This window comes from Lemur catta, chromosome 2, assembly GCF_020740605.2.
Source record: "Lemur catta isolate mLemCat1 chromosome 2, mLemCat1.pri, whole genome shotgun sequence".
NCBI classification, from domain to species: domain Eukaryota; kingdom Metazoa; phylum Chordata; class Mammalia; order Primates; family Lemuridae; genus Lemur; species Lemur catta.
In genome coordinates, this window is record NC_059129.1 from 112,802,333 (window position 1) to 112,829,072 (window position 26,740).

General features: G+C 34.3%; 1 protein-coding gene and 1 long non-coding RNA gene across 2 annotated transcripts in view; one reads left to right on the forward strand and one right to left on the reverse strand.

The window, feature by feature from the left end:
* Positions 1-26,740, reverse strand: part of TRDN (triadin) — a 333,314-nt gene that overhangs the window by 196,501 nt on the left and 110,073 nt on the right. Inside the window, exons 9-10 of the mRNA XM_045544289.1 lie at positions 22,970-23,029; positions 296-373 (exon numbers count right to left, since the gene is read on the reverse strand). Coding sequence (XP_045400245.1) covers positions 296-373; positions 22,970-23,029 — 138 coding nt within the window. The remainder of the gene's footprint in view (positions 1-295; positions 374-22,969; positions 23,030-26,740) is intronic.
* LOC123633226 overlaps positions 1-26,740 on the forward strand; it is a 49,980-nt gene that overhangs the window by 15,463 nt on the left and 7,777 nt on the right. Inside the window, exon 3 of the long non-coding RNA XR_006733561.1 lies at positions 3,717-3,834. This is a non-coding gene — a long non-coding RNA (uncharacterized LOC123633226). The remainder of the gene's footprint in view (positions 1-3,716; positions 3,835-26,740) is intronic.

Here is a 26,740-nt window from a genome sequence, read left to right on the forward strand (position 1 = left end):
ATATCTTTATCTGTTTGTCCCTATATGTTTTTGTTTGACTCCCAGGGTACTAAGCTGGTCATTCTTCTGGAAGCTAAAGGTCACCAATATAGAATCTTAAGGGGAAATTTTTGATTGTCTAAAAATGAGCAAATTGGAATTTCAGAAAAAGTAAATTGTAGTTTAGACATACTAAATATGTAGGAACATATTGGATCTTGCTGTTGCTTTTTTACTATTTTGTTTTCTTCCTCTACATTATTAATATTTTGTCTGTAATAAAGATCTTTGTGAAAAGAAAAAATAAAGTACTTGCCTTCAAGAGTAGGTGATGCCAGAGTGAGTCTGGAGGCTTGTTCTGTTGGTAATGGAGGTGGTACGGCTGGACTTTGTCCTGTGCATACAATGTAGACGTAAATGTTGAAAAAAAAGTATTAACAAATTTAATATCTATAACTAAAGTAACTGTTCCCTATATGCATAATTCATAATCCTAACTATAAATTCATATTATTATGCAATAAAGAGATCTTTAAGAAGATACTTTCACAGATTCAGTTATATTCAGAGTTATTTCTGAATATATTATTTTTCATAGATGTATATACAATGTTACCACTGCATTTCATTAATGGAAAATCTACATGCGATCAAATAATTTATTTTCAATATGCACTTTAAATTATGGAAACTAAAATCGCAGAAGCTGATGGAAATCCTAATATAAAGAAAAATAATTTTTATTTGACTAAAAATTCTCACATGATATAATATGGCAATAAAAGAAGATTGAAATTCATAGGCCTTTTGATATTGGACAGATACATTTTTTTCCTGCCAAGATAAATGACCTGTAGTCAAGTAAATAATGAGCCAAAGGGAAAATATATTCAGTTTTATAGAACTTTGAAAGGTACCCTGAAGTCTCTGGGCTTCTTATGAACTGTAAAAAAAAAAAACAAACCCACAATCATTTCAGAGTGCTTCCTTATCCCAAGTGATTCTTTTAATTAACCAATACTATCCAGGCCACAAACTGTAAATATTAGCTATCATATGATCCCATATAAAATGCTTGCAAAATGTTTTATCACTAATTTTCATTCCCTAAACTCCTGCTGTGTGTTTTTTATCCAGGAATCGACGTGGGCATGTGTACCTTTTAGAATTTCACTGACAACTAGATATTATCAAATGTCAGCAGACCTGCCTACTTACTGGAAGTTTTCCTTCTTTAGAATTTGTCAGAATTAGTTCTATGTGGCGAATTATGGTTTAGCATGCGAAGCAATCAGAGTTGCACAGAGACCACCTTCCGGGCCTGGGCCCTCATGTCAAGTAGAGCTCCGTTCATCACAGGTGTTCCTCTAGTTGTTACGACCCATAGATTGTTTCTTGAGTGTGTTCAAATATGCATAAAAGCAAAGCATATTGTTTCATAACAGACAGGCCATATACCTAGGAAAATATCAATCCATATTATTATTAACCTCCAGGGTTGAGGTTCCTGAAGCTTTTCTCAGACTGCCCCTGGCTGGCAGAAGAGTCCTCTTCTCTAAGGGACCCCTGACTGAAGCTGAGGAGAGACAGAGGAGTAAAGTTTCTACACTGTTCCCACCTTCTTTGTGGCTCAAAGGGATATATACTTGGAAATATCTATTATTAAGCCTTGAGAGCTGCTGTTGAAATAATATTTCTCAGGTAGGATGGTATTTTCTAGCTATTAAAACCTACAAGGAGTCTACATGTAAGAAGAAGTCAATTAAATGACTAAAGCCTAAATACAGTGGTCATAAATATAAATCATTTTTTTCTAAATCCTAAGATATAAAAATATCTTCATAGAATGGTGACTGCTGAATCTAAGCTCCTTTCTACCTCGTCACATACTTCTGTGAACAGTAGTGGATGTATAATCATAGTTTTTTATAGTCTTGAGGAGCTCTTGAGGAATTTATTATAAAAATATATAAAATTATTTCCCTAGGGAATTACACATAATTTGCACAATAAAATATTCTTAGATTTTCCTGGAAGGACCGGTACTACAATCATTGAACCCAACCCTGCCTTCAAGAAGGCCTCAATATACTGGGTACAACAGACTTATAGACAGATCATTCCTTCACCTTGTTGTGATGGGAAATAATACATACAGAGGAGATGTCACAGAAAGATTTCTGGAGGAGATTAATTTAAAGGCCAAAAATGAGCCTGCCTGGTAAGGAAGAGTGGGAGAGAGGAAGAGATTCCAGGTAGAGGATATATGGTGTAAAAAAAGGCCTGTTAAAACAAACAAACTGGTGCTTCTGAGGCATAAAGTGTGACATCCAGTTTATATTACAAATTCTCTACAAACCAACTGTAATCGACCTTATCATGCTCTTTAAAATGGCTGACTGTATGGCTGCAAGGCAGTGGCTGCAATAGGGAAATACGACCCCAAGCAAAAAAGAAAAAAGAAAGAGGAAGCCTGGCCCCATGCTGATAGTGTTAGGTAGCCCTGGCAAGGGAATTATTAACTCAGGACAAGTTTTTTTGTGTTGGCTGGCACCAACAAATCAGGCATGCCACCTGACCTTAGTACTGACTTACAGGAAGCCTTCTTGTATGTTCAAATAGTGTCAGAGAGTCTTGATGAAATCAGAGACCATTTTGCTATGTGAATGAATATATATCATATACACTATTATAGAATAAATTATGTTAAATGTAATATACTTATAATAAAATTTTAAAATGAAGGCAAAGTTGTTTGGTAAAGACTGCATGCTTAGGAGTTGAATGGATACAAGTGATGGTCTCAGCTTCATCAGTTATAAGCTATATAGATTTGAAAATCTCATGACATCTCCAAGCCTTAGTTAGAGCCTTTATAAAGTGAGGATAGTTTTTAAGGGTGTTATGAGTCTTAAATGATGAAGCACCCAGTGCATAGTAGATACTCAAAATATTAATACTTTTTCTCATAATGTATTTACAATTTAAATCCCATCTAATTACACAAGAAGATTCGAAGCTGACTTTTGAAATAACAAAGCAAAAACAAAGAAAATTGAACATGACAGAAATAGCAGAATTCATTTACAGAAAAGAGGCTCATAATTTTATTAGAAATATGTTATTTTGGAATTCCTGAGGATTGTTACTCTCTGCAGGAAAGATTTAAGTTGTTGAAATTTACATTGGAACTCTAAAGGTGCCCTTCATTTTACAAGCTATTACCTGAAAATCCCTCTGACATTCAAACATAGTGAGTTGGCTTTATTTCTGTTCCTTGAGTGATTTGGGATGGCTTATTTCCATAATACCTGAATGGCATGTTTGTAAGCTGCCAATATTTTATTGTTCTGAGTTTTTTTCTCACACAAGTCAATTTGGTTGTTTTTGGTTTAGTCAAATTCTATTGGGGATAGTATACACTGCGCATTCCTTCTAATGAGCTAAGTTACTGATGTTTTCCCTACTTTGCTAGAAATGATGAATGGGAATACCGAGAATCTCAAGTCAAGATAGAAGGGTTACAAGCTGAATTCAGATTGCATCAAAGAAAAACAACTCACTACACTAAAGCTTAATCTACCTCATTTCATTATGAATGAGATTCCCTGATTGAACACCATTTCTGGACAACTGAAGCCTATCCTCTAAATCTTGTAACAAATGTTGAGGATTTTTTTTTCTCTAACACCCAATAGAGACTTTATTTCATAGGTCCTTATTATATTTTCCTGCAGGTATTGAGAGTTACATCTAGAGGACTATAAACATTTTAGAAAGGACTCCAGTCCTGCAAACAATGAATGGCAATAGATCTTAGGACTGGAAAGGTATGAAGATCTCTACTAAGTGGCCGTGAGTTAAAATTTATTTATATATTTTTGTTTAAAATACAAGGTGTGAAATCATTACAAATTCTTAACTCAATTCATTCTTTTAGGTTCATAGAAGGCATTTGTAAATCTACAACCAAAATTAAAGTCGAAAAATGTGAATTTAGTAAGGAAGTAATAGTTAAGATTATTAAAGCAATAATATTACTTATACACTGGTACAAATTTCCTAGACTATTTTTAACATGTAGAATAATATTTGTAAATTTAACAAATACTAAAGTTAAATGAAAACATGATTTTATATTTTAGGTGGAGTTATGTGATCATGGTACGATCCTATATTAATAGGAACACCTTGACCTTCAAGTTTTCTTACTATCTTTTTCTCTTGTATTACATTTGGACCACTTAGAGATGGGAGGATACCACAGGGATATGGATGCCAACCACTCCCCTTTCCCCACCTTATCTAGTCAAAAAAATAGTCGAATTGCCACTCATATAGTAATGTCACATTTACAAATTTGCCTATTAAATGGGGACCTCACTGATGGAGAATCATCTAAAGAAGTTCAAGGGTTTGTATGAGGTAGGCAGGTTGAGGAGGTTTTTACCTCAAACACAGGCATCTTTATACCTTGCATTTGTTTATTGCTAAGTTTTACAACTGTACTTGCATCCCTCTTCTGCTCCCTAGGAGCCTCTCAACCCCAGGAGCAACCCTAAGGTCCTGTGTAGAGAAAGATACAGCAGTGTGAAAGAGCCTGGTTGGAAAATCATAGAGAGACAGAGACGGAGGACAAGAGAGAAAGGCAGAGAGAGAAAGAACGAAACATAAAACCAAAAAGTACAAAGACAGAGACAGAGATTCAGTGGAAAAATAAGGAGGAAACACAAAAAGAAAACAAGAAAGTTCTCACCATTACAACTTCTGCTTTGTCCTACTCCACAAGCGTATGACCCTAGAATTTTTGTTTTTTTGCCCAGTCTCTCAGTTTTCTAAAACTAATAATTTGTTCCTTCAGTCATTGGCAAAAGGCTTAACCGCAAAGCTTCATCTTTAATATTAGAAATGCATTTTTGAAGTTCATGCTATAAGCCTTACAATATATTGTTGTAGATATGGTATATGTTGCACAGGACGTGGACTGGGACTTCAGGTGTCCAGTCCAGACACTCATGCATCCATTAAATCTGTCCCTGTGTACTTCTTGAGTTGTTATCATATGACATACATAGGACTTCCACTGAGGACACAGTGATTTATGAGGGCTGTCCGGAAAGTATCCAGCCCTGTAATTCTTCTCATTTTATTAACAATGGCTGGATACTTTCTGGACAGCACACATACGATGGACAAAACATGCAAAAGTGTCTTGAACAGATTTGGTCTTGTGGAACAGACACACAATCAACAGGCAATTGTCACTTAACTTATGTCTCAGTTGTTTCATGTATTCCGGCTGTTTGTTTATGGAGATAATAGTAGAAATGAAACTGTGGGACAACAGTGAAGATAGGGCCCTGGTGGCATGGAGCTTACATTAATGATAGAAGGAGACAGGTGATAAAAAAGCACGACAGACTATTTCAGATCTCATAAATGAAGGGCAATCATAATAGAGTGGTGAGGAAGAGAACCACCATGGAAAGAGACTGGGCTAAATTGGACTATAAAGGAAGAGCAGGGCCACCACTAGGCAAAGCCCCATTAGCCTACATGGAGTTTTGTGCAAATTAGATAAGCTCATGTAGAGCATTCTAAGCTGTTCATGTGAGTTTGGATTTGTTCTGAGGGCAATAGTAAGTTTTTGAAGGGTTTTAGCCTGATAAGTAGGTTTTCCAAAAACATCACTGCTGGGGGAACAAAAATAATATTTGTGGAGAAAAGGATATGAGATATAGCTGACAATCAGTTAAAGACTGGTGAAATAACCCAAATGAGAGATGATGCTGGCTTGGACTAGGTGGGTGCAGTGCAAATGCATTCATACGTGCAACGAATATTTATTGAGTGCCTACTTAGTATCTAGCCCTTTTCTAGGGCATGGAGTTATAGCAGTAAACAATACAGACAAAATCTCCTAATTCATGAAGCTGAGATTCCCATGGGCAGAGAAAACAAAAGTGACTAAGTAAAGTGAAATAAGGGCCCTATAAAAATTTGTCAGGGAAGAGTTAAAGGGTTGCTATTCAGAGTAATCAGTGGTGATTTTAAATATATGGTCAATGAAAAACAGAAGTTGTACAGAAGTGAGTGAATTCATAATACATTCATAATACCTAATAAGAATTTTTCATGAATTTCATGAATTTCAAGTGAGTAAAGGATGATTTTCACAATTTGACTTGAGCATCTGGGAACAAATAAATACAGTACTCAGTTAAGGGCAGCAAATTCTCCATTCACCTAAGTACTAGCTGCTCATGAACTCATTGCCTAGTTTTTGTTGTCACCTGCACTACATAGTTTTCAGTTTTGCTAGAGCACCTGTATAGAAGGTCACTGAAGGAGAAGCCATACTTACTTTATTAGGTTATTTATTCCAATAACACATCTTATTGGTAATTAATTCACAAGTTTTTTCATAATTTCAGAAAAGTTTGAAGAAAATAGATTATTTAACATAAATTGGCTACATGATCCTACCATAAGGTATTTAAAACGCCAAAAGTTTCAACTTTTTAGATCAAAGAGCATCCTCCAGGCCAAAATGTTTCTACTGGAGTGGTTTCTCCATATCCTTATAAAAAATTTCTCTAATATATTTCCATGTGTTATTATATATTTGCGTATTCACTTTGATGGAAAGCATGGAATTGTAGCCAAATACATATTTCATACATTCTTTTGATTAAAAATGATAAAGGTAATATTAGTGTTTTTTTCTTCCTCATCTACAATTTATGAAGCAGAAATAATTTTCCATGGAACAGCCAACTAGAAGAAGGAAATAAGATTGATTTGAGATCATATTATTGTTCTATTTGTCCTCGTACACTGTTTATGACAGAATAGCTGATGTTTGGGATGTAACAAAAATAGACGCATAGAATCATAACCATAAAGTCTAAGGACATGAAAGAGACTTTTGAAATCAGCCATTCCAACACCCCAATTTTTAAGATGGACATAAAAGATGGCTTCTGGAAGGATAAATAGCCTAACCAAGGTCATTTATTGAGATCAAACCCAATTTAAGTTGACCAAAGATGGTCACTATATAATGGTGAAGGGCACAATTCAACAAGAAGACCTAACAATTCTAAATAATTATGCACCTAACTCAGGTGCACCCAGATTCATAAAGCAAATCCTACTTCATCACTTCACACTTTAGTGATTTACTCTAAGACTGAAAATCAAGTCATACCTAATTATTAATCATTGAGAATGTAAATGGCAGCCACAAAGGTAAGGAAATAAGAGAAAGGATGGTTCCCAGAGGCAAAGTCATTACATTTACAAAATGTATTAAAATAACTTATAAGTAGAATAACAAATGCACTTCTTAAGAGGTAGGAGGCTTGACATTTTTGTAAACTATCTAAACATGGAGAATAAATAATGCCTCCTGTCTCCCATCTTCTAGTTGTTTGGCTTTAAGATTTTACCAAAGAGATTATTGGCAGAGAGAAGCTGGCATAGTAGATTGCTAAGTCAATTTCCAAACTCCTAGAATCTGTTGTTTTCATTCTCAATAATGTCAAGACCCACCAATAACCTTAGAGATAAATTTACTCTATGTTCTCATTCATCTCAATTTGCTATCACTCTATCCATTAAGAATGAAATTTACACTTAAAAATCTAATCATGGAACTGCATGATATTTTATCAGGCCTTATGGTCAGCTTAATGGATGCTCAGGAAATTTAAAAGTAAACCATATCCAAGATTCCCTCAACAGTTTTGGTGAGAAGCCATTTGTGCTCTTGAATATGAAATCACAGTCCACTCTGCTTGTGATATCTACACCATATTCCTTTCACATGCCAACCAACAAAGGCAGTTAAAAGTTACTAGCAAATTACCTGCTTTCTCTGGCAATGATATTGGCAAGATTTAGGAATACACATAAAAGTTAGATTATAAGGAAAACAGGAATTGTGCATTTGTCTTAAATTATACCACTTAGAGAATAGTGAAATAAAGGAAGAAAAATGAAAACCTAATAGGCAATGAAAACATATTTGTAATTCTTCCTAAATCCTGGAGACAATATACAACCATCTGAGCAAATTCCACAACTTCCCTTCGGTCTAATTTCCTAATCTCTAAGGTTAAAAGGTATAACTCACCTAGTAAGGCTTTGTGAGAATTAAATAAGATGATTCATGCCAGAGCTTAGCACAGTACCTGGCATACCATTGCTATTCAGTACCGTAAGTGTTAAATCTTTATTATTGTCCTCATGTTGTCATCACCATCATCTCAAATACTCCTCAAAAATCCTTAAAGGGTAGATGCAGAATAATGTCTGCAGGACTACCTGAGTTTTCTTCACCTTCAGTTATACCATGCCAAGCCAGGCTTTCTGTAAATTTCCTTCTTCATTATCCTCAAATGCAAGGGGATGATTTTAATGTTCTCATGTGGCATAAGAAAAACAGAGCTTCTTCTCTGTTACACAGTGATCTCATTCATATAAAATGCAATCAATTTAGCACATTTTCATCACCCCATTAAACTATTTCCATACCACTTGGGACTTAGTAAAAGGAAATGATGTTTCAACGAAAATATCCCTTTCCCTTTTGTTTCCACCTGTGGGAAAATCTTTCCTTTATTTTTTTTTTTCTTCTTTTCTTTCTTTTTTTTTTTGGCTCTGACACTTGCAAATATTCTATGTTCACATGCAATTCAAAGAGACATGAAAAGCCTAAAGCAGAACCAGAGAGCCAATTAAAAAGAAACCTTCTGTTTTTGGAGTTTACCTCAGGAGGAGAAAAATGTACTTGAGATTTTACTTTAGCAGAGAATTTTCAACAGGGTGCTTTAATAAAGATGATAAAATTTCCCCACCTTTCAACTACAAGCATATAACATAAGCTGAAATATTTCAAGATAAAGGATAAAATGGAAGCATGTTAATAATTGTAATTTAATAGGCTTAACACTACAATTAAATTCACAAATATATTCTCACTCGAATGACATATTTGGATGTCATCCAATCTCTCTTCCTGCTTTAAATTGTGTGTAATTGATGCTATTTTGTCATTTAAAACAATACACACTGCTTATCCAGTGTCTTCCAGGAGGCTGTTTGTAATTACATAAAAATAATATTCCTCTGGGAGAAAAATCATTATTAATATAATCATTATCGTGAATTACAGACAATGGAAAATGCTTACATCTTATGCAACCACTATATAAGAGAATATTAAATCATCCTCTTTTGTTTCTTATAGGGTGTTTCTATATAACAATATTGGTGCTTTTTTCATGTCTATTTTCACACACTTTCTGTAAGAGATTCAAATTGTTGCAAACGAGTCTTGTCTACAAAACAAGGACTCGTTACCTAAATGCTGTGGATGGTTACAGTAGAAAGTGGTTTGTAGATGACACGTTTTCCCTCAGGAAAGCAGTACATCAATCACGAAGCAGAAATATTGAATAAAATAGAGTAATGAGCATTTGCAAGACAGCATATGAATAATTAAGTGTGAAAGACAAAGGACAGTCACAAAAGTATAATGGAGACTAATTTGGAAGAGAACACAGTAGTGTAGATCACATCTATGTGATGTAATATTTTGTTCAGTTTATACCCTGTATTGATTTCTCAGTATTATTAATAAAAAGTACATCTAATTTTATCACTACTTTTATCCACTTGAGATGAAAAAAATTGACCATGTAAATAGGAAAAAATATTAAACTTATCCTAAGCAATTAATAACAATCACAATAAAGCTGAAGGTAAGCATTGACAAAATACGCCCTTGCTGAAGACTGGGCTAACCACTCTTGTCCTCTCCTCTCTAGACTTTTACAGTGTGTATAATCTGTGCCGTGTGATTTAGTACTTAATTAGTTCCTTCTCTCATTTTTCTCTCCCAGCTGCTTTATATTGTTCATTATTTTATTTGTAATAGTCTTAGACTGGATTGTTACTTCCTTCTGTTTTGAAACTCTTGCTATGACCACTAGAATTGAGTATATACTAGAGATTCTGCAACTGCTGAAAGATCAATTAATGGAACAACTTTTAACATACCAGCACAGATGTTGATGAGGATATAAATAAGCAAAATACATTGTCTTCAAATTAGGGTAATTATTACTACTATGCAGGAATAACAAGTATTATTATGTCTTAAGGCATTAATTAATAACTTTCTACATTTTAGAAAACCAAAATGTGAAAGATATTAGGCTAGAATAAATGTGCATAAAATTGACCAAAAATTATTGAGCAATATTGAGTCGGTTGAACGGTCTACAATCAGTAATGTTAATGCCAACATTGCAAAATTTATTATTGTCTTCATCTTGTGCAAACACAGAAAGATCCTTAAAAAAAAAGCTATGGGAGAGGAATGTTTATCAAATAAGTCTCTCTGGAAATAGCCAATGAGTTATAGCAAAATAAGTATGAAGCATATTTATTATCTCAATATTTAAAATAAGTCCTGCTTAAGGAAAGGGATAAGAACTATGTCTTCATATAAATGGTTAGAAAGAGCTTGTTCTCTAATCTTTATCTACTGGGCACACAAATGAACCTTAGAACAGCACTGGGGAATATATTCATATAAATTACTAGAATTCTTTTTCAATCCTCATTCTTGCATATAAACTGACAGATAAGATTATTGCAAGACATGACACATTAATAAATAACACCTAATTAGTTCGATAATTCTTTGATTAAACTTTAATTTTCCTTGCTTTTCATACAGCAATTCAAATTACACTGTGTTATTTGTTCCTTTTCACTCTATTTGAGAACATGCTTTGAATAGTCCTAATAGGTTACCTGAGAAGGAATTTATTCTTGTCTGTCTGACAGCAGGTCTGTGCCAATAAGTGACAAGGATAGCCAAAAAGACACTTTAATGAAAGTTATCTCTCAGCAAAGGTATTCCTATGGAAGCTGCCACTTCTTTCAAAAGAATAGGAGACAAAATGTGAAGATTGCAAGATAAATGAAAGCATAAGCCTTCATTTTGTTTTATTTTCTGAGTGTAGAAAGTGTAAAGTCATATAAACACTGTACTAAGGGGCAGAGAAGTTTTACTCACTAGCCTTCTCTCAAAACCTAAAGCACTTTACCACAATGAAGCTGACTGAGAGAGTGGTAGCAGCATCAGAGGAATCACATCCTCTCAGAAGCACTTGGATCTATTTCTGTGTACATTCCAGCTATTTATAGTGACTCGAATGTTTAGTGGATTGATTTAGACAAATAAGACAATCTGATACATTTACCTTGAACAGCTTCCACAGACGTCAAATAATCAGAAGGCAACTCCCCTGGGGGCATGCCAAGTCCAGGAACTATGCGCTTCCATAATTAGCATAGACTCTCTCTCATTTTTTCTCTCACTTTAGCCTAATTCTGTATGCGGCCTGCAGTTTACTGATGCATGCATCAAACCAGTCTTTGTTAATTCTGAGCTTCTGCCTCTAGAGATACTACCAATAACTCCTTTAAAAAATCTTTACACAGGCCTATTTGCAGTGCTTAGAAACCTGTCATCTTTTTAAATAACAAGATTATTTCTAGGAATGAATAAAAAGGGCTGCTCTGGGATGATCATCAATATTTTTTTTCATTGAGATAAACACTATACATCCTGAATTCAATTCAACAAACACATGTTTCTGGCAAGGTATGAGGCAGTGGGGATTTAAAGGCAAATGTTTCTTAAAGGTATATATAAGCAGTAAAAAAAAAAAAAAAGACTTGGTAGGGAGAGAATAATGATGCTTTATCATAATTAAATCAGAAAGAGATAATAATTGGTGGGTAGAAAATCACAATTCTGCTGTATCTGGGAACCACCATTCATACTAAACACTCAAATAGTGCTTATTATAGACATGTGTGTTTTAAGTATTGTATTATATACATATATGCATTATTTAAACCATACATTAATCCTATAAAGTAATGTCTATTATCTCATTTTATAGGTGAGGAAAGAAGCCCAGAAAAGTAACTTGCCATGTTCATTTGAATTTTTTCTTATATAATTAATTTATTTTATGGCTTTAGTTATTCTACTTAATTCTTTTCTCTCCTACTTATTCCATGGCTCCAACCATCTTGTCTCTTATTTGTTGCTTCTGAAATCTTTTTGCAGTTCATTCTGTGAATGTTGTATTGCTAGTGGTTTTGTGGGCAGGTAAGCAGGGAATCCAAGGGCCTGGGCTTTAGTTTACACTAAATTAAGAAGAGGATCCTTTTTCCAGATTAAAGTGGGCCTGAGGAATTGGTCAAAATATTCCATTTTGAATTAAAAAGGTGTACCAGTGGAGTTCAAACACATACATAAGATGACTTAAATTACAATAAACAAAAATATTTTTTGAAATATTTCACTCTTAAATGTTGTATATCTAAACTTTTCATAACATCTTGAGTTATCTTGGTATAATTTTTTTTAACCACTGTTGAATAGTAAGTATTATTTATGGTAGGCTTATTTTTTTTTCTCAATTTGGAGGCCTAGAATAATTTTTATGTATAAAAATCCATTTTTGAATTATTATTTAATAAATTCATTATAGTACAGAAGTTGCCATTTAACCGATAATTTTGATTCAATTATAATAAGGCATTTTTATTGCATTCCCTTTGTCCCTTCAACTACAAAGAGTTAATGTTGTAAACATTACCTGAGGCACCTGGTGTAATGTTTTGTCTCACAGAATCACAGTTCAAGTTTATATAAACCTAATAGCACATTTTATTATTATTATCTTTCATAAGGCCAATTACATAGGCATATTAAAAAATAAGCAGAAGTGCAACTGTAAGCATTACTCATATTATATTTCTTCTACTTTAATAATAACAGTAACTATTTTTTTTTTCTGAATGCATACTGTGTGACTGGTGGCTAACTATAAGTTCTACATCAACTTTTCCTGGGCTTCACGAGGGTAGGCACCATGCATAGATGCTGCTGTATCTACAGAATCTAACTTAGTTCTTAGAACTCAGAAGACAGTTACACCACACTTGTTATATGTGTGCACTGCAGAATTATTTTTTCACATAATCCTCAATATAACACCATAAATTATGTGAAATTACTACCAATATTATATAGCAGATAGTAGAGCCAAGGCTAGGAGACATTAAATAGCTAGAATGGGTAAAACTGGTCTGGTACAGTATTTGTTGATGTGGTGCTGAAAAAATGTTTTCCTCTCTTGATCAAAATTTTACTTGTAATAATCCTTAGATATCTTTTCTGTTAGTAAACAAGAGCCAACACTCAAAGAGCCATACGCTCTAAGTGCACTTTAACTATCTACTCATTTGTTCTGCAACAATCCCATTATCATCCTAACAAGATTGACTAACTTGACTGTCATATTTTGAGCAAAGGGCAGTGCCCAGTTTTGAACCCATGCAATATGGCTCTGGAGTCTGCTCTAACTCCTCTAGTTTCCATGCATTGCGTGGCTGCCTCTGAAGAATGAACACAAATCAAAACAAGAACAAAACTCAACGAAAGAAGGAAAGGTAACTATTGCTCCATTTTAGGTTATGAACAGGTCCAGTTCTAACACTTTCCTTACTGCAGTATATTTTTAATGGATGATCACGCATATGTCATTGTTGGTCCTCCTTTAAGTCTAAACCTTATTTAAGTCTCCACTACAATTTAAGTGTGAGCGTAAATTGTCGAAATATCAGTTTTTGAATTGCAACATTAATTTCTTAAGTCACTTACTTAGCTCCCATCACCACCACATGAATAATGGCTTTCTAAAGTTTGCCCTTCCTTTCTTCCAAACTGTTTTAGGCGCACCTGCTTTGGCAATATTCCAAAAATTTTCTTCTGTTTCTAATCCTGTAAGTTTGTGGTCCCCAACCCCGGGGCCCACCAGGAACCAGGCCGCAGAGCAGGAGGCGAGCCGCAGGGGAACCAGCTGAAGCCTCACCTACACCCACAGTTTCCCCCTATTGCTCACATCACCGCCCAAACTCCGCCCCCTGTGAGATCAGCTGGGGGCACCAGACCCTCAGAGGAACCGAATCCCACTGCAAACTGCACATGCAAAGGATCCAGGTTTCACGCTCCTCATGATAATCCAACGCCTGATGATCTGAGGGGGAGCGGAGGCGGGGATGCCTACCCCCACCCTACCCCTGAAGATGGAAAAACTGTCTTGCACGAAACCGGTCCCTGGTGTCAAAAGAGTTGCGGACCACTGCTATAAGTAGAATTCTGCCCACTCATACTCCAAAAATGCAGCTTTCCTGTCCTTGTTCTACCTAAAATCCTTCAAAGACTCTCTTCTATGCCAAATATCAGCTCTATCTGATTGGCCAAGTGTTCTATAATCTGTCATCAAAAATATATCGCTTATCATTTTCTGATGTTTTCCGATCTTAGTTTATCCTCTTTTCAGTCTGATATCCTCATTGTCTTATAAACACATCAATTTCACTTGCACTTTCATGTTCCTACTCATTTTCTCTTTCATTTATATACAAACAAATCAAGCCCTATGTGTTCCTCAGCATTTAGTCACACATTATCCATCTTTCAAGTTCCAGATCCACATTTTCTTCCCTGACAGCAGGAATCACAGATGTCTCTCCTCTGAAATTTGTAACATTTAGAGTTTGTATTATGCAATCTAACGCCTGTTTAAACTTTTTCTATTATTTATTAGTTCCTTTTCTCTTTCAAATAATTATTCATTCCATTTGTGAAAGTTAGGAATCAGCTTTTAGTATTCTTATATCTTCTGCTGTGAGCTCAGCCTGCGACTGCTGAGCGCGCAGAAGACAGTCAATGTTTGTAATCCAGCTTATTTCACTCACTGTGCTGGTTACCCCGTCTCTGTCTCTGACCTCTCTCCAAAACTCCACACTTGATTGTCTAATTGCTTACTTCCGTTAGAAGTGCTGAGACAATTATTGCATCATACAGGTGCCACAGTTTGCTGTGAGAATTGAATAAGATAAAGTACATAAAAAAGAACTGTAATGACCCTTGGTATTTAACAGCTGCTAAACAAATGATGTTTTTATTGGAATCATCACACTGTTCCCTTTTGCAACCAGATACCATATGTATATGGCTTTAAGAATAGGCGATGAATTCAAAGTCTCCCACTTCTGTAGCCCCATCTAGTCCGGTGAGCTTTGGTCTCTCTCTTTTCCTATGATTCCCTACTCAGGGCATATTTTTGTTTTGTCAGGCCAACACCTTCTGAATAATCTTTTGCTTTCCTACCCTTTGGTATCTACAAATCCCACAACTCTACCTCTGTGACATCTCTCTAAAATCATCTTAATTCTCCCCACCCCACCTGCTAAAATCAGGCTTTACTTCCTTTCCTTGGACTTTTCTTAACTTGTCTTTCTAATTTCATTCTCTCCAAGCCATCTTGCACATTTCCAATCTTGTTTTTCTTCCTAGATTCCCTGAGCATCAACCAAGGTGAACTCTTGCAGTTCTTCATCTATGTCTGGAAACAGATTTATTATTAATCCCACAAACTTTAGAATTAGGCAGGCCTAGGTTCGAATCTCCTGCCTGCCACTCTGTGAGACCTGGACAAATCACTTAAGCTCTGTGTGTCTCAATTCTTTCATCTATAAACAGAGATGATAACATACTTCTCCCAAAGTTTTACTAGGATTATAAAAGATATTATTATTTGAAGAGCCTAGCAGAGAGTAAATAACAACTGGTCGTCACAAAAGAACATTTTAAGATTTTGTGATGTTGCACCTTAACATTATCACTTCAGCCTTATATGTTTTTATCTTTGATTTCAAATAGATATAATCTACCAATGTCTCAAGGCCCATTTCAATTTTTACATCTTCCCTAAGATCTTCTCTGGTCCTTCACACTGGAAATACCATTTATGCAATCAAATTCTATGATAAAAGAGAAAGCAAAAAATAGGGGAGAGAACTTGAGCATATATTATTTCGTTTAATTATTTCAAAACCTTAAGAAACAAATTTTATAAAGAAAGTGAATTTCAAAAAATAATCAAAAACACAAGCAAAGGATTTAAACCCTGGCTTTTGTGACCCTCAACTTTATATTTTCTCTGTTGGTTCTCAGGACGCTATCAGGGTCCATCGGAGCCAATCCCAGTTTTTTAGTTTCTTTTTTGAGCAATTCTATTTGTAAAGACTAATATTTCTTGATATTTTTTTTCTTATAGGTCTTCCAAAGAACAAGGAGAAAATTTAGTATTTTTTAAACAAAATAAAACCCATTGTATCTTATAATTACAGTGTGGCATCAATGAACAATTTTTAAAGTTCAAAGCACTTTATGGAATCTTCATGATCCTATTTTTCCTTATATTGAACATTTTCTATTTCATCAATTTAAGGATTATTTCATCATAACTCCTCAATTTTTCCCAACAATGCTTCAGATTCAAATAATAAGAAAACAGAATAATGATGCAATTGCCTAGAAAGATATCGCAACTATAAAATATATCATTACTATCTCATCATTACTCAGGTTTCTTATTGTGTTGACTGACGTATTACATCATCATCCAAGAAGATATAAAACAAGCCTGGAGACATCAGGCTTCATGGTCTACTTTTAGTTTCACTGAACACAGTTTAGAATTCGGAACTTGTATTTTCCATCCATAACTGCAAAGAGAAGAAAAGTGACAGAAGAAGATATTTCACAATTATTAGATGAATCAGAAGATGAATGCAAAAAGACAGACAGCAGTAGGCTAGACTCCACTGATTAGACGAAATTGAAATTGATTATACAAGTGAAATCTCAGACTATGAATCTTCAGATGACAATGAATTTTCTCATGCTCAAGAATCAATGACTGAACAATATATTTCAAAGGATGAAAAGTAAATACAATACAGTAGTACACCCCCTTATGCATGAAGTATACATTCCAAGACCCCCAGTGGATGCCTGAAACTACGGATAATACCGAACCCTATATATACTATGCTTTTTTGATCTGAAAACCAAGACAGCTATTAATAATAAGTGACTAATGGGCAGGTACCTTATACAGTGTGTTTCACATCCCTGGCTAGACAGCAGGAGATGTTATCATGGTACTCACACAATTTAAAACTTATGAATTGTTTATTTATGAAATACTCCATTTAATATCTTCACACTATGGTTGACATCAAGTAACAAACTTCAGAATGCAAAGCCATGGACAAAGGGGAACTACTGTATTCTCATCTAGTTAGCCCTTGAACAGGAAGGTTTTTATTACGCTATATTTTGTGACAAAAACCTGGGCCACCCTCTTTTGTAAAAGAGCATGCTATTCTTTCATTAGGAAATCTATGTGACAAAATTTATGGTTTTTAAGTGCACAAACACTGAAGAAAGATAAAGGCAGGTTTCAGATGGAAATAGACAATGGGTAATTTTTTATAAATTATTGAATTTATCATTCTAATTAATATTTATCAATATAAAAATGAAAATGTTTTGCCATTATAAAGAAGATAACATTTTCTTTTCAGTAAAATTATGAGCCATCAAATATTTTAAAAATTCAAGAATTGTATTTTGATGATGTAAGTTCTAGAAAAACCAGAAGAAATAACATGCTAGAATCTATTAACGATGTGTTCAAAATCCAGGATTTGTATCTACAAGATGGACACACTGGAGGCTCATGGATGAGAGTAGATGAGCAGTTAGTTTCTTTCTGAAGACGTTTTCCATTTTAAGTATATACACCTTCAAAACCGGGAAATCTATAATATAAACATGTTTTTATCATGTTTATTTCACTATGTTTAAATTCTTATCAGATTTTTACTATCCCTTTATTTTTGCTCCTGCAAACTATTTGTAAAATGATTTAAAATATTTTTAAAATAATTAAAGACCCAGGTGGTAAACACAAATAACTATTTATTCCTGATATGCTGAGATTAATATGTACATTTTCTCAGTCTCTATTGTATACTTACCAAGTTGTCCTTATTTATACGCTTATTTATGTCATGTCTTACCTCTTTTCTGGACTATCAGCTTGCTGAGGGGATTCAACAGATACTTACTGAGTAAATATTGAAACTCATAGAGCCATGTTATGTGAAGGTAATTAGATGTTTTGAATTAAAATGAATATATTTTCATGGACTATGCCTACCTTGGAGCAGGTTTTATTTTTTTTGGTCTAACTCAAGGCTGAATTGTACCTAGTCTTGTCTAATATAGCCAGTGAGCTCTGAAATACATTAGATTAAACCATTAAATAACAGTGACTATAATGCAATTACATTTGACCTCTTCTAAGCAGGATCAAAACAAAAATGTAGTTAAGCATCACTAAAGGTCAAGAAAAGGATCTTAATAAAATGAGAGTACTAACTCATACCTGAAGCTCTTTCTACCTATGGACTTAAAATCCATTGAATTGGAATACATGCTGCCAAAGAATACCTTATTATAATCAGAAAAGATTTGGATACGTTAGTACCCTCAATTTTAAGAAAATAAATGGCACAAAAAGTAGAATGAATTACCTTGACATAAATTCTTGGCTCAAGCGGAAGTCAGACAGTAGCTGAAATTTTAATAGTGAAATAACTTCTAAGGGACAAACTTTAACTTGTATTAAGCTTTAATCATAATAGCTATAGAGATGAAAGCTAAAAAAAAAAAAATTAAAATTACTAACCAAAAGCACAGTAGCCCTGGTCCTCACACTGGACATTTAAATTGGTTTCTTTATCTATAGTGAATATAAGGAAGTCTGTGAGCCATGCGATTTTTACTTATAGAAATTTGTTTCTTTTTCAAATTGGTTTACTCTGCCCAGAAATTCATGCAATTTATTAAGCCCCAGGTAGAAGCTGATGAAGAGAGAATATGAAAATGCCAAGCAAGATCATGATGTTTCTTTTAAATAGTCTACCTAAATGAATGAATCTAGTGGTGTAGCTCTCACTTAAGAATAATGGGCTAAGATACAAAATATTAAAAAGGAAATTGGAATTACTGGAAGGTTAATAAAGATAAATAAAGCTAAAGAAATTCACCTTGATCATCTGTACTAGCAATTTCTAAGTAACAAAACACAACACTATAAATTGAGTCTCAGTGTTGCAATAATGTTTGTCTTGACCAATGTTAATAGTATTCTCACAAGAAAATGACAACTAGATTACTTTACGCCCTAGAGAAAAAGTGGGGGTTAATCAGTTTCAAGACAGCTACCAGAGGACAGGATCAATCTCTCTCTCTCTCTGTCTCTCTCTCTCTCTCTGTGTCTCTCTCTCTTCTCTAAGGCAGCATATGGGCTTCTCACAACACATGCTATAGCATTGATCATCTACACAATCAAGAGATCTGATAGTGAAGTTATATCATTAACGGGCAGCAGAAAAAGTATTTCTGGAGAAGAGAGATCTTCAGTATCCATAATAACACTAAAATTACAAAATGTAGCTATATGTCAACCCTAGTTGCCCATAGGGCCAGCCTTGATAGCATGCATTCATTTCTTAGGTTTAAATGTAATTTTCTTCATGTTTCAACTTAACATAGAGTGAGTCAATTCAGGATAATTTTAATTAGATACAACAAAATAAGCTGATCCTTAAAATTTACATTAGTTTATTAAGATGGTCCATATAACTGAGGTGAGGATTATCAATGACCATAAGAGAGTGCATAGTCACTATTCACTACAGAGAATCAGATAGAGCGATACAGTTTATCTTCAAGTATATTCACAAAAATCTTAGCTAAAAAAATTTTCAGGATATCTTAGAAATAATTTTTTTGATGGGATAAAAAGGTAAAACTTCGGACTTATGTCATGGTGTCAGCACATTTCATCAACAAGGTTTTTTTCAAATTAGAACTACAATTTTGGCTACTTTTGAGGGTGTAACAAAATTTTACGAAGGAAATACTGAATCCCAGAGGGAAAAATCGAATTGTAGTTTTAAAAACTCATTACCAATAATTAATAATGAACTCTAGCTAAACAATAACAGGTGTTCTACTAATCCCAAACAGAAACAGATGGAAGCACAAATGTTTTATAAATAGTGGATACACACAGAGCAATAAACTTGGCAGGAATTGTTTTATTCTCTAATTGTCAGTCAGAGTCAACGTCTCATCACTTGCATTTTCTCTAAATTAATATGCCCAGATTAAATCTGTGTTTCTCATTCCTTATTTTTAAAAATGCAAATCATACTGAGTGCTTTATCACTCCATCTTATATATTGCCTCACTGACAAAGATAATATTCTTGAACCTTCCTCTGATACATTTACAAAACATCATATAGCTTGTTAGATGAAACAACAGACATACCATACATGCTTCCCTTCTTCCTTTCCAGCTCCTGGGCAACAAATACTGATCTAAATATTCTTTCATTCCTTAAACTTCGAAATTATGAAAGTAGGTGGATGAAATAAATTAAGAAGGCAATTAGTGAGTTATTTAATGATATTTATTAAGAAATCTAATCTTACAGACCTTGGGAATTATTTTCAGGACTTGGCATGGTAAATAGTGTTGTAGAACTGAACTTGTGACATTTTAGAGCAGTAGTCCCCAATGTTTTTGGCACCAGAGACCGGTTTCATGGGAGACAATTTTTCCACAGATGGAGGGGTGGGGCGGGGGTGCTGTTGAGGGGGGAGGTTGAGCTCTGAAGCCAGGTTCTTAACAGGCAACGGACCAGTACTAGTCTTCAGCCCAGAGGTTGTATATTTACATATGCTTTTACGCTGTTAGAAGGGCTCTTTCTGTGTGGTTATTGGCAAAATCATCTTTAACTCATGTAGAGATAGTTTTATCATTCCTTCTGACTTTAATCTGTTGTTAGACTTCCAGAAACAAATGATTGGTATTGTGACTGTTAAACTGCTAGCATCCCTCACTGACTTTTGCAACACATCCTGTGATTTTCTTAGAAATTATATTTTATGATCAATTAGTACCTACTATGAATCATTTCAGTGGCACAAAGAACATGTTATTTTCCTCAGATAGTAAAATATTTAAACTAATGGAAAATAAAGGAAATAATGCATATCAGTACATTTCTTAATTCACATTTATCAGCAATACAGATTGATCTCATGTATAAGTAAACAGTTAATCTTATAAAGGCAAAAGTATGTGTAGAGTATGACTTTCTTAAACCACCACAGCTGAACAAAAGGGTCAGCAAACCTTTTACCTAAAATTGAATTTATGATATGTACACAGACCAGGTCTTGTCAATATTGAAAAGTTCCCTTCATGTGGGACACTCACCCAGACAGACTTTGGTGAAATTAATGAATTAAAGAATGAAGTGATAATAACATTTTGTTGTGTATCCACTAGATGGTTTGTCAACAATGTAAGGGTGTTACTGCGATTTCCATTCTAAATATAAGAATGTTAAAAATGAGGTGGAATTCAATGAACTCAAGGTCCAATGCTTGCAAAGGATGGAGTCAAGAAATACACCTGTACTGGGCACGGTGGCTCACGCCTGTAATCCTAGCCCTCTGGGAGGCCGAGGCGGGTGGATCGCTCGAGGTCAGGAGTTGGAGACCAGCCTGAGCAAGAGCGAGACCCCGTCTCTACTAAAAATAGAAAGAAATTATCTGGCCAAATAAAATTATATATAGAAAAAATTAGCCAGGCATGGTGGCGCATGCCTGTAGTCCCAGCTACTCGGGAGGCTGAGGCAGGAGGATCGCTTGAGCCCAGGAGTTTGAGGTTGCTGTGAGCTAGGCTGACGTCATGACACTCACTCTAGCCCAGGCAACAGAGCGAGACTCTGTCTCAAAAAAAAAAAAAAAAAAAGAAATACACCTGTGTTTGTGTCCAAAGCCCTCTCTTTCCACTATATCACACCTTTCTGAATGTTTCCATCTGATTTTGCTATTGCTATACACAAAGGTTAACAGTAATTAGTTTTACCAAGTGAGTTATCATAATTTATAGACTATTTTCTCCTCATTTCAGTTTCTAACTCACTAAAAATGTAGAAGAAAGAGAAGAAAAGAAGATTAACTGGAATAAATTACTAGTATTAACTAAGTTTTCCAGACAAGGTTCTTACGATCTTATTTTCTAGCACCTAGATATGAGATACATCTTTTTGCCAATATATGCATGAATTATAATTATACATTTTAGAAAGATTTCCACAAAAATATTTAAGAAAACAAAATATAGTTTGGTTTTAGTGATCAGTTTCAAATATTCTAAGGTAAATTAGCTCCTTCCTTAACAATACTGTCTTCTAAGAAACATTTTCCCAAACATGAGCATAGTACTGTCAGTGCTTGTATCTGCAAAAGGCATAGTACAAGCCATCAAGTCACTCATTCTTAGTTAAGATGTTAGTAAAAAATACCTTATTACATTCTGGGCAACACTTAAAGATTTGAGAGATAGTAGGTATAATTCCAAAATGCTTCCCATTGTTTTGACTTCAAGTTTATCTGCATCAATAATTCTCTCTTAAGTGGCTAAACCAAGTTCACGTGTGAGAAAAATCTAAAAGTTTTTTTAAAAACAATTAAATATTTGAAATATGATGATATTCATACGAATTTTGTATACTACTAAGAAAAGAATGATAAAACTTTCACTGTCAAAGGTCTTTGCTTCTAAGTTTACCAGAAATAAAATAAGATGATTCACTGCTTCACTTCAAGATATTATTAAAGATATTAGCATTCTTTATACATAAAGATATTAGCACACTTTTAGCTCCTAGCTGACTTCATTTACAATAGGCCATGCAGTGATTGAAAGTAAAATTAAATGTCCTAACGCCAGTTACTATTTCTGCTTTTTTATTGGTTTTATTCTAGATCTACACATGCATTATGCAGTTTTTAAAAATGAAAATACTGTTTAGTACATAAAAAGCCAAGAATCTTAGAAACAAAGACTATTAAAACAGACAAACACAAGAATTGTTTGGAATACCTGGTTTTAAATCCCCACGGACAAACATGTCAATCATATATCGACAGAATGCATACTGATCTGACAGAGTAGAAAGAAAAAGAGCAATGAGAAAATGTCATCAACACTTTTCATTTTTCTATGGACAAATGGTTTAACAAAGCAAATACTCAAAATTGCCCAGTTCTATTTTGCTTACAACAATATCTTCTGTGAAAGAAAAATGTGCACTCATATGAAGACACAGAAGGGAAAAAAAGATGTAATAAATGTAATGCTCCATTTATTCCATGCAAAAATGACCTTAAAAATTGAAACACACTAGTTTAAGTAATACCAAAGTGGTTGTTTTTAAAATCAAAACCTTTTTCATCAAATTTATTACAAAAGTCATCATATTGAAGCAGTTTTTCTCATTTGTCCTTTCACAGACTCCCAATAATGAAACAGAAGTTTTACAAGAGGAAATTGTTTCCAATTTGGAATGTTTTACCAAATATTCACTCCCAGCCCTTCTGCTAATTGTCTAAGTGGAGCTGCAGAATGTTTTCTTGAAAAGGCCAGCAGGAGGGCTAACCCCTTTGCAACTTGCTAGACATCCTCTGAATGGAAATGCTCTTTAATTGGAAGAGTAAATCAGTGAGAACAGACTAATAGCACCAAATATTAACAATATTGTTTAATTAATTGAGTAATCTTCCTAAGATCATCTTATGATCTTGATTAGTCTATGGCCTATGGAAAAAGTAAAAACAAAAACCAAAAATATAGTATGTAAACATTTTGGGCAGACTTGGTCAAAAATGATTTCAGTAGTTGGGTTTTCTATTTTCCTTCTAAATGAAAGACATTGTACTGAAATTTAAATTCTCACAATTTTAAGATTCTCCTGAGGTCAATCCAACTGAAATCTCAGTTGATGAATTGTTATACAAGTTTTATCATATCTTCTTTAAAGCTTGCATATTATGAAATGAATCTTGTTCAAAAGTGATTTACATTTCAATATTCCTAAAACAGGCATTGTATTAATCCACCAAATCCAAAGCCAGCTTTAGGACCAAGAGAGTTTATTGAACTTATACAACATGACACATCCTTAATTGCTCCAATTATGTATGTCAAACATACAAAATAACAAAACTTGTTACCATGTAAATACACATTTAAGGATTTTTGTAAACCTCATTCTTTTTAGAGTATTAACAGAATTTTTAGAGTAATCCATTTTGCTATGAAGCTCTGTCAGGTCTTTATAAAATAAATATAGTTACTGCAATAGATGTAAAAATATAATCCTTTACATTAATAACTAAATACAGGTAGCCCAAAACTCATAAAGTTTCAAAAATTTGCATGTAATTTGGTTGTTGAAATTGGAACACATTTTCCCACAGGAAAGATGGGGAATGGGAGGAAGGCTAGTTCTCAGATTACTCCATGAATCTGTTTGTTCTTTGTTTGATGTGCTGGCAATAACAGCAGGAGTTTCTGATCCCAGAACCTAGGAGCCCTACGGTTTGGAGATAAGTAAGGTTAAGGTAGAGGGTATTTTTCTCTTTCCTAGACACAAGACTGTTTTTCTGAGCAAAACTGTGGAATGAGTAATTTGGCTCTTTAGACAAAGCAAGATAGAAAAATACATTTCTCTTAAGTGGAAAACTTGAAATTGGATTAGTGTGTGCTTTCTGAAATTGGCAGTCTTTTTCCTTTATTTAGGTACCTTAAGTACTGTACTCTTTTTAGATTTGTCCTTCTTATAATTCAAGAGTAGTTCTCAAAGGTCAACTTAAACACCAAAAAGAGAAGGAATTTGTCAAAATACAGATTTCTGGGCTTCATCATCCAGAAAACTAAAATGCCACGGATCTGGACCCTAGAAATATGCATTTTTAACAAGCTCCCCAGATGAGTCTAATTAGACTGCCACTGCAAAATCACTGATCTAAAATTCTTCAATTTTCTTTTTCCACAATGATTACTAGTGGTGCTATAGACACCCATGACAGCAAAGGGGGGGGGTTGTTTTTACATATATTGGAAATTTGGAATGCAGGGACTAGTTGTAATATGACCCCCCCACCTCCCACCAGAATGAAACATTGTTCTCTGCCCTAAGTTGTGATGGGATGATTATATACATACCATGTTGAATAGTGTGCTAAATTAACTAAAATCTTTACACTTCAGAGTTTCTTCTTTAACTGAATGCTGACAGTTAAAGAAGAGACAGTGAATGAAACTTTTCAGCCCGTATGTTGAATTATCACCAAAGTACGGTTGCCCCTCCATATGCCTGGGTTCCATATCTCCAGGTTGGATCAAAACCGTAGTTACAGTAAGCATCTGTACTGATATGTACATTTTTTTCTTTTCATTATTCTCTAAGCGATACAGTATAACAATTATTTACATAGCATTTATATTGCATTAGGTATTATAAGTAATCTAGAGATGATTTAAAGTTTTCAGGAGAATGCGGATTGGTTATATTCAAATACTATTTCATTTTATATAAGAGGCTTTAGTGTTTGCGGATTTCGGTATTTGAGAGTATCCTGGTATCCCCCTGCAGATACTGAGGGACAACCGTACCATGCTTATGTTTATTATACTATTTCCTGGATCCAAAAATCATTCATTTAATTAATGCACCAGTAAGCTAAAGAGCTTCTAATTAGAAAAAGGAAATTCCTTATGAACCCAAGGAATATTTTTTAATCTAGAAAATTATTTGGGTTACAATGCGTAGGAAGTTTCTGTCATATGTAAATAATGCTGTGATAGTGCATTCTAATGGCACCAACATATCAATAGAAGCATGAGAAGAATACTTTTAAAATAATTTAAGTTAGGGATTTTCAAATATTTTAAGTTAGGGTTCCCATTTTCACCTGTCCTCAGTATTGATCTTCACAATGCATACAAATTCTAGGTAGGTGTGGGTGTTGGGCAGTTCCTACTGTGTCGTCTTCACCAGTCTAAGGAGAAAGCAAAACCAAGCCTCCCTAATTTTAAGATTCATTTTATAGAAATGTTTCTCTAAACCCAAGATTATAGCAGGAAACTTTTCGTAATGAAAATCTAAATTGTCCTGCCAGTCTAACTTTCATGGTTATGAGATAATTTGTATAAAATAATTTCATATTTAGTCACTACTTCTAGTTTTTTTTTGCCCCCAAATGAACATCCTTCCAGGTATAACTCATGGTGTCCATTTCTCCCCTCTTGTTCCTCAGGGAGAGTGATGGATGTCATTCAACTGCTGCCTTGGTAGCACTCCCTGTGGAGTGGCAGCTGGGAGAAAATGCATTCTGGGTGTAGAATGTCGACAGAATGGATATTTAATGATAATAATAAAAAAAAACAACTGTAATGAGGATGGGGCACATGTGGTCTGGTACTCTACGGAGAGTGACATTAGCTATACTTTCTCTGCCTGCCGCAAATAGTTAAATAGTTATTAGCGGAAAAAAAGAAAGAAAGAATGAGCAAAGTATGTGGCAGTTGGGAAATTTGTTTTATCCTTCCTCACAGACTTGCCAGAGACCATCAGAAAACTGGGGAGCAGTGTCTGATTGTGCCAACCCTTCTTATTCTACTTTAAACACATTTAGGTTGATCCCTAAAAATGAGATTATGTCATATATAAGTGTGTGTGAGAAAATTTATGGTAGGCAGGTACATACATATGTCTCTTATTCCCAATGCTTTAAGTAGAAATACAGGAATATTGTTTCTACGCATAATGTTAAGAGTAACCATATTGAATATATTTACACATATACTATA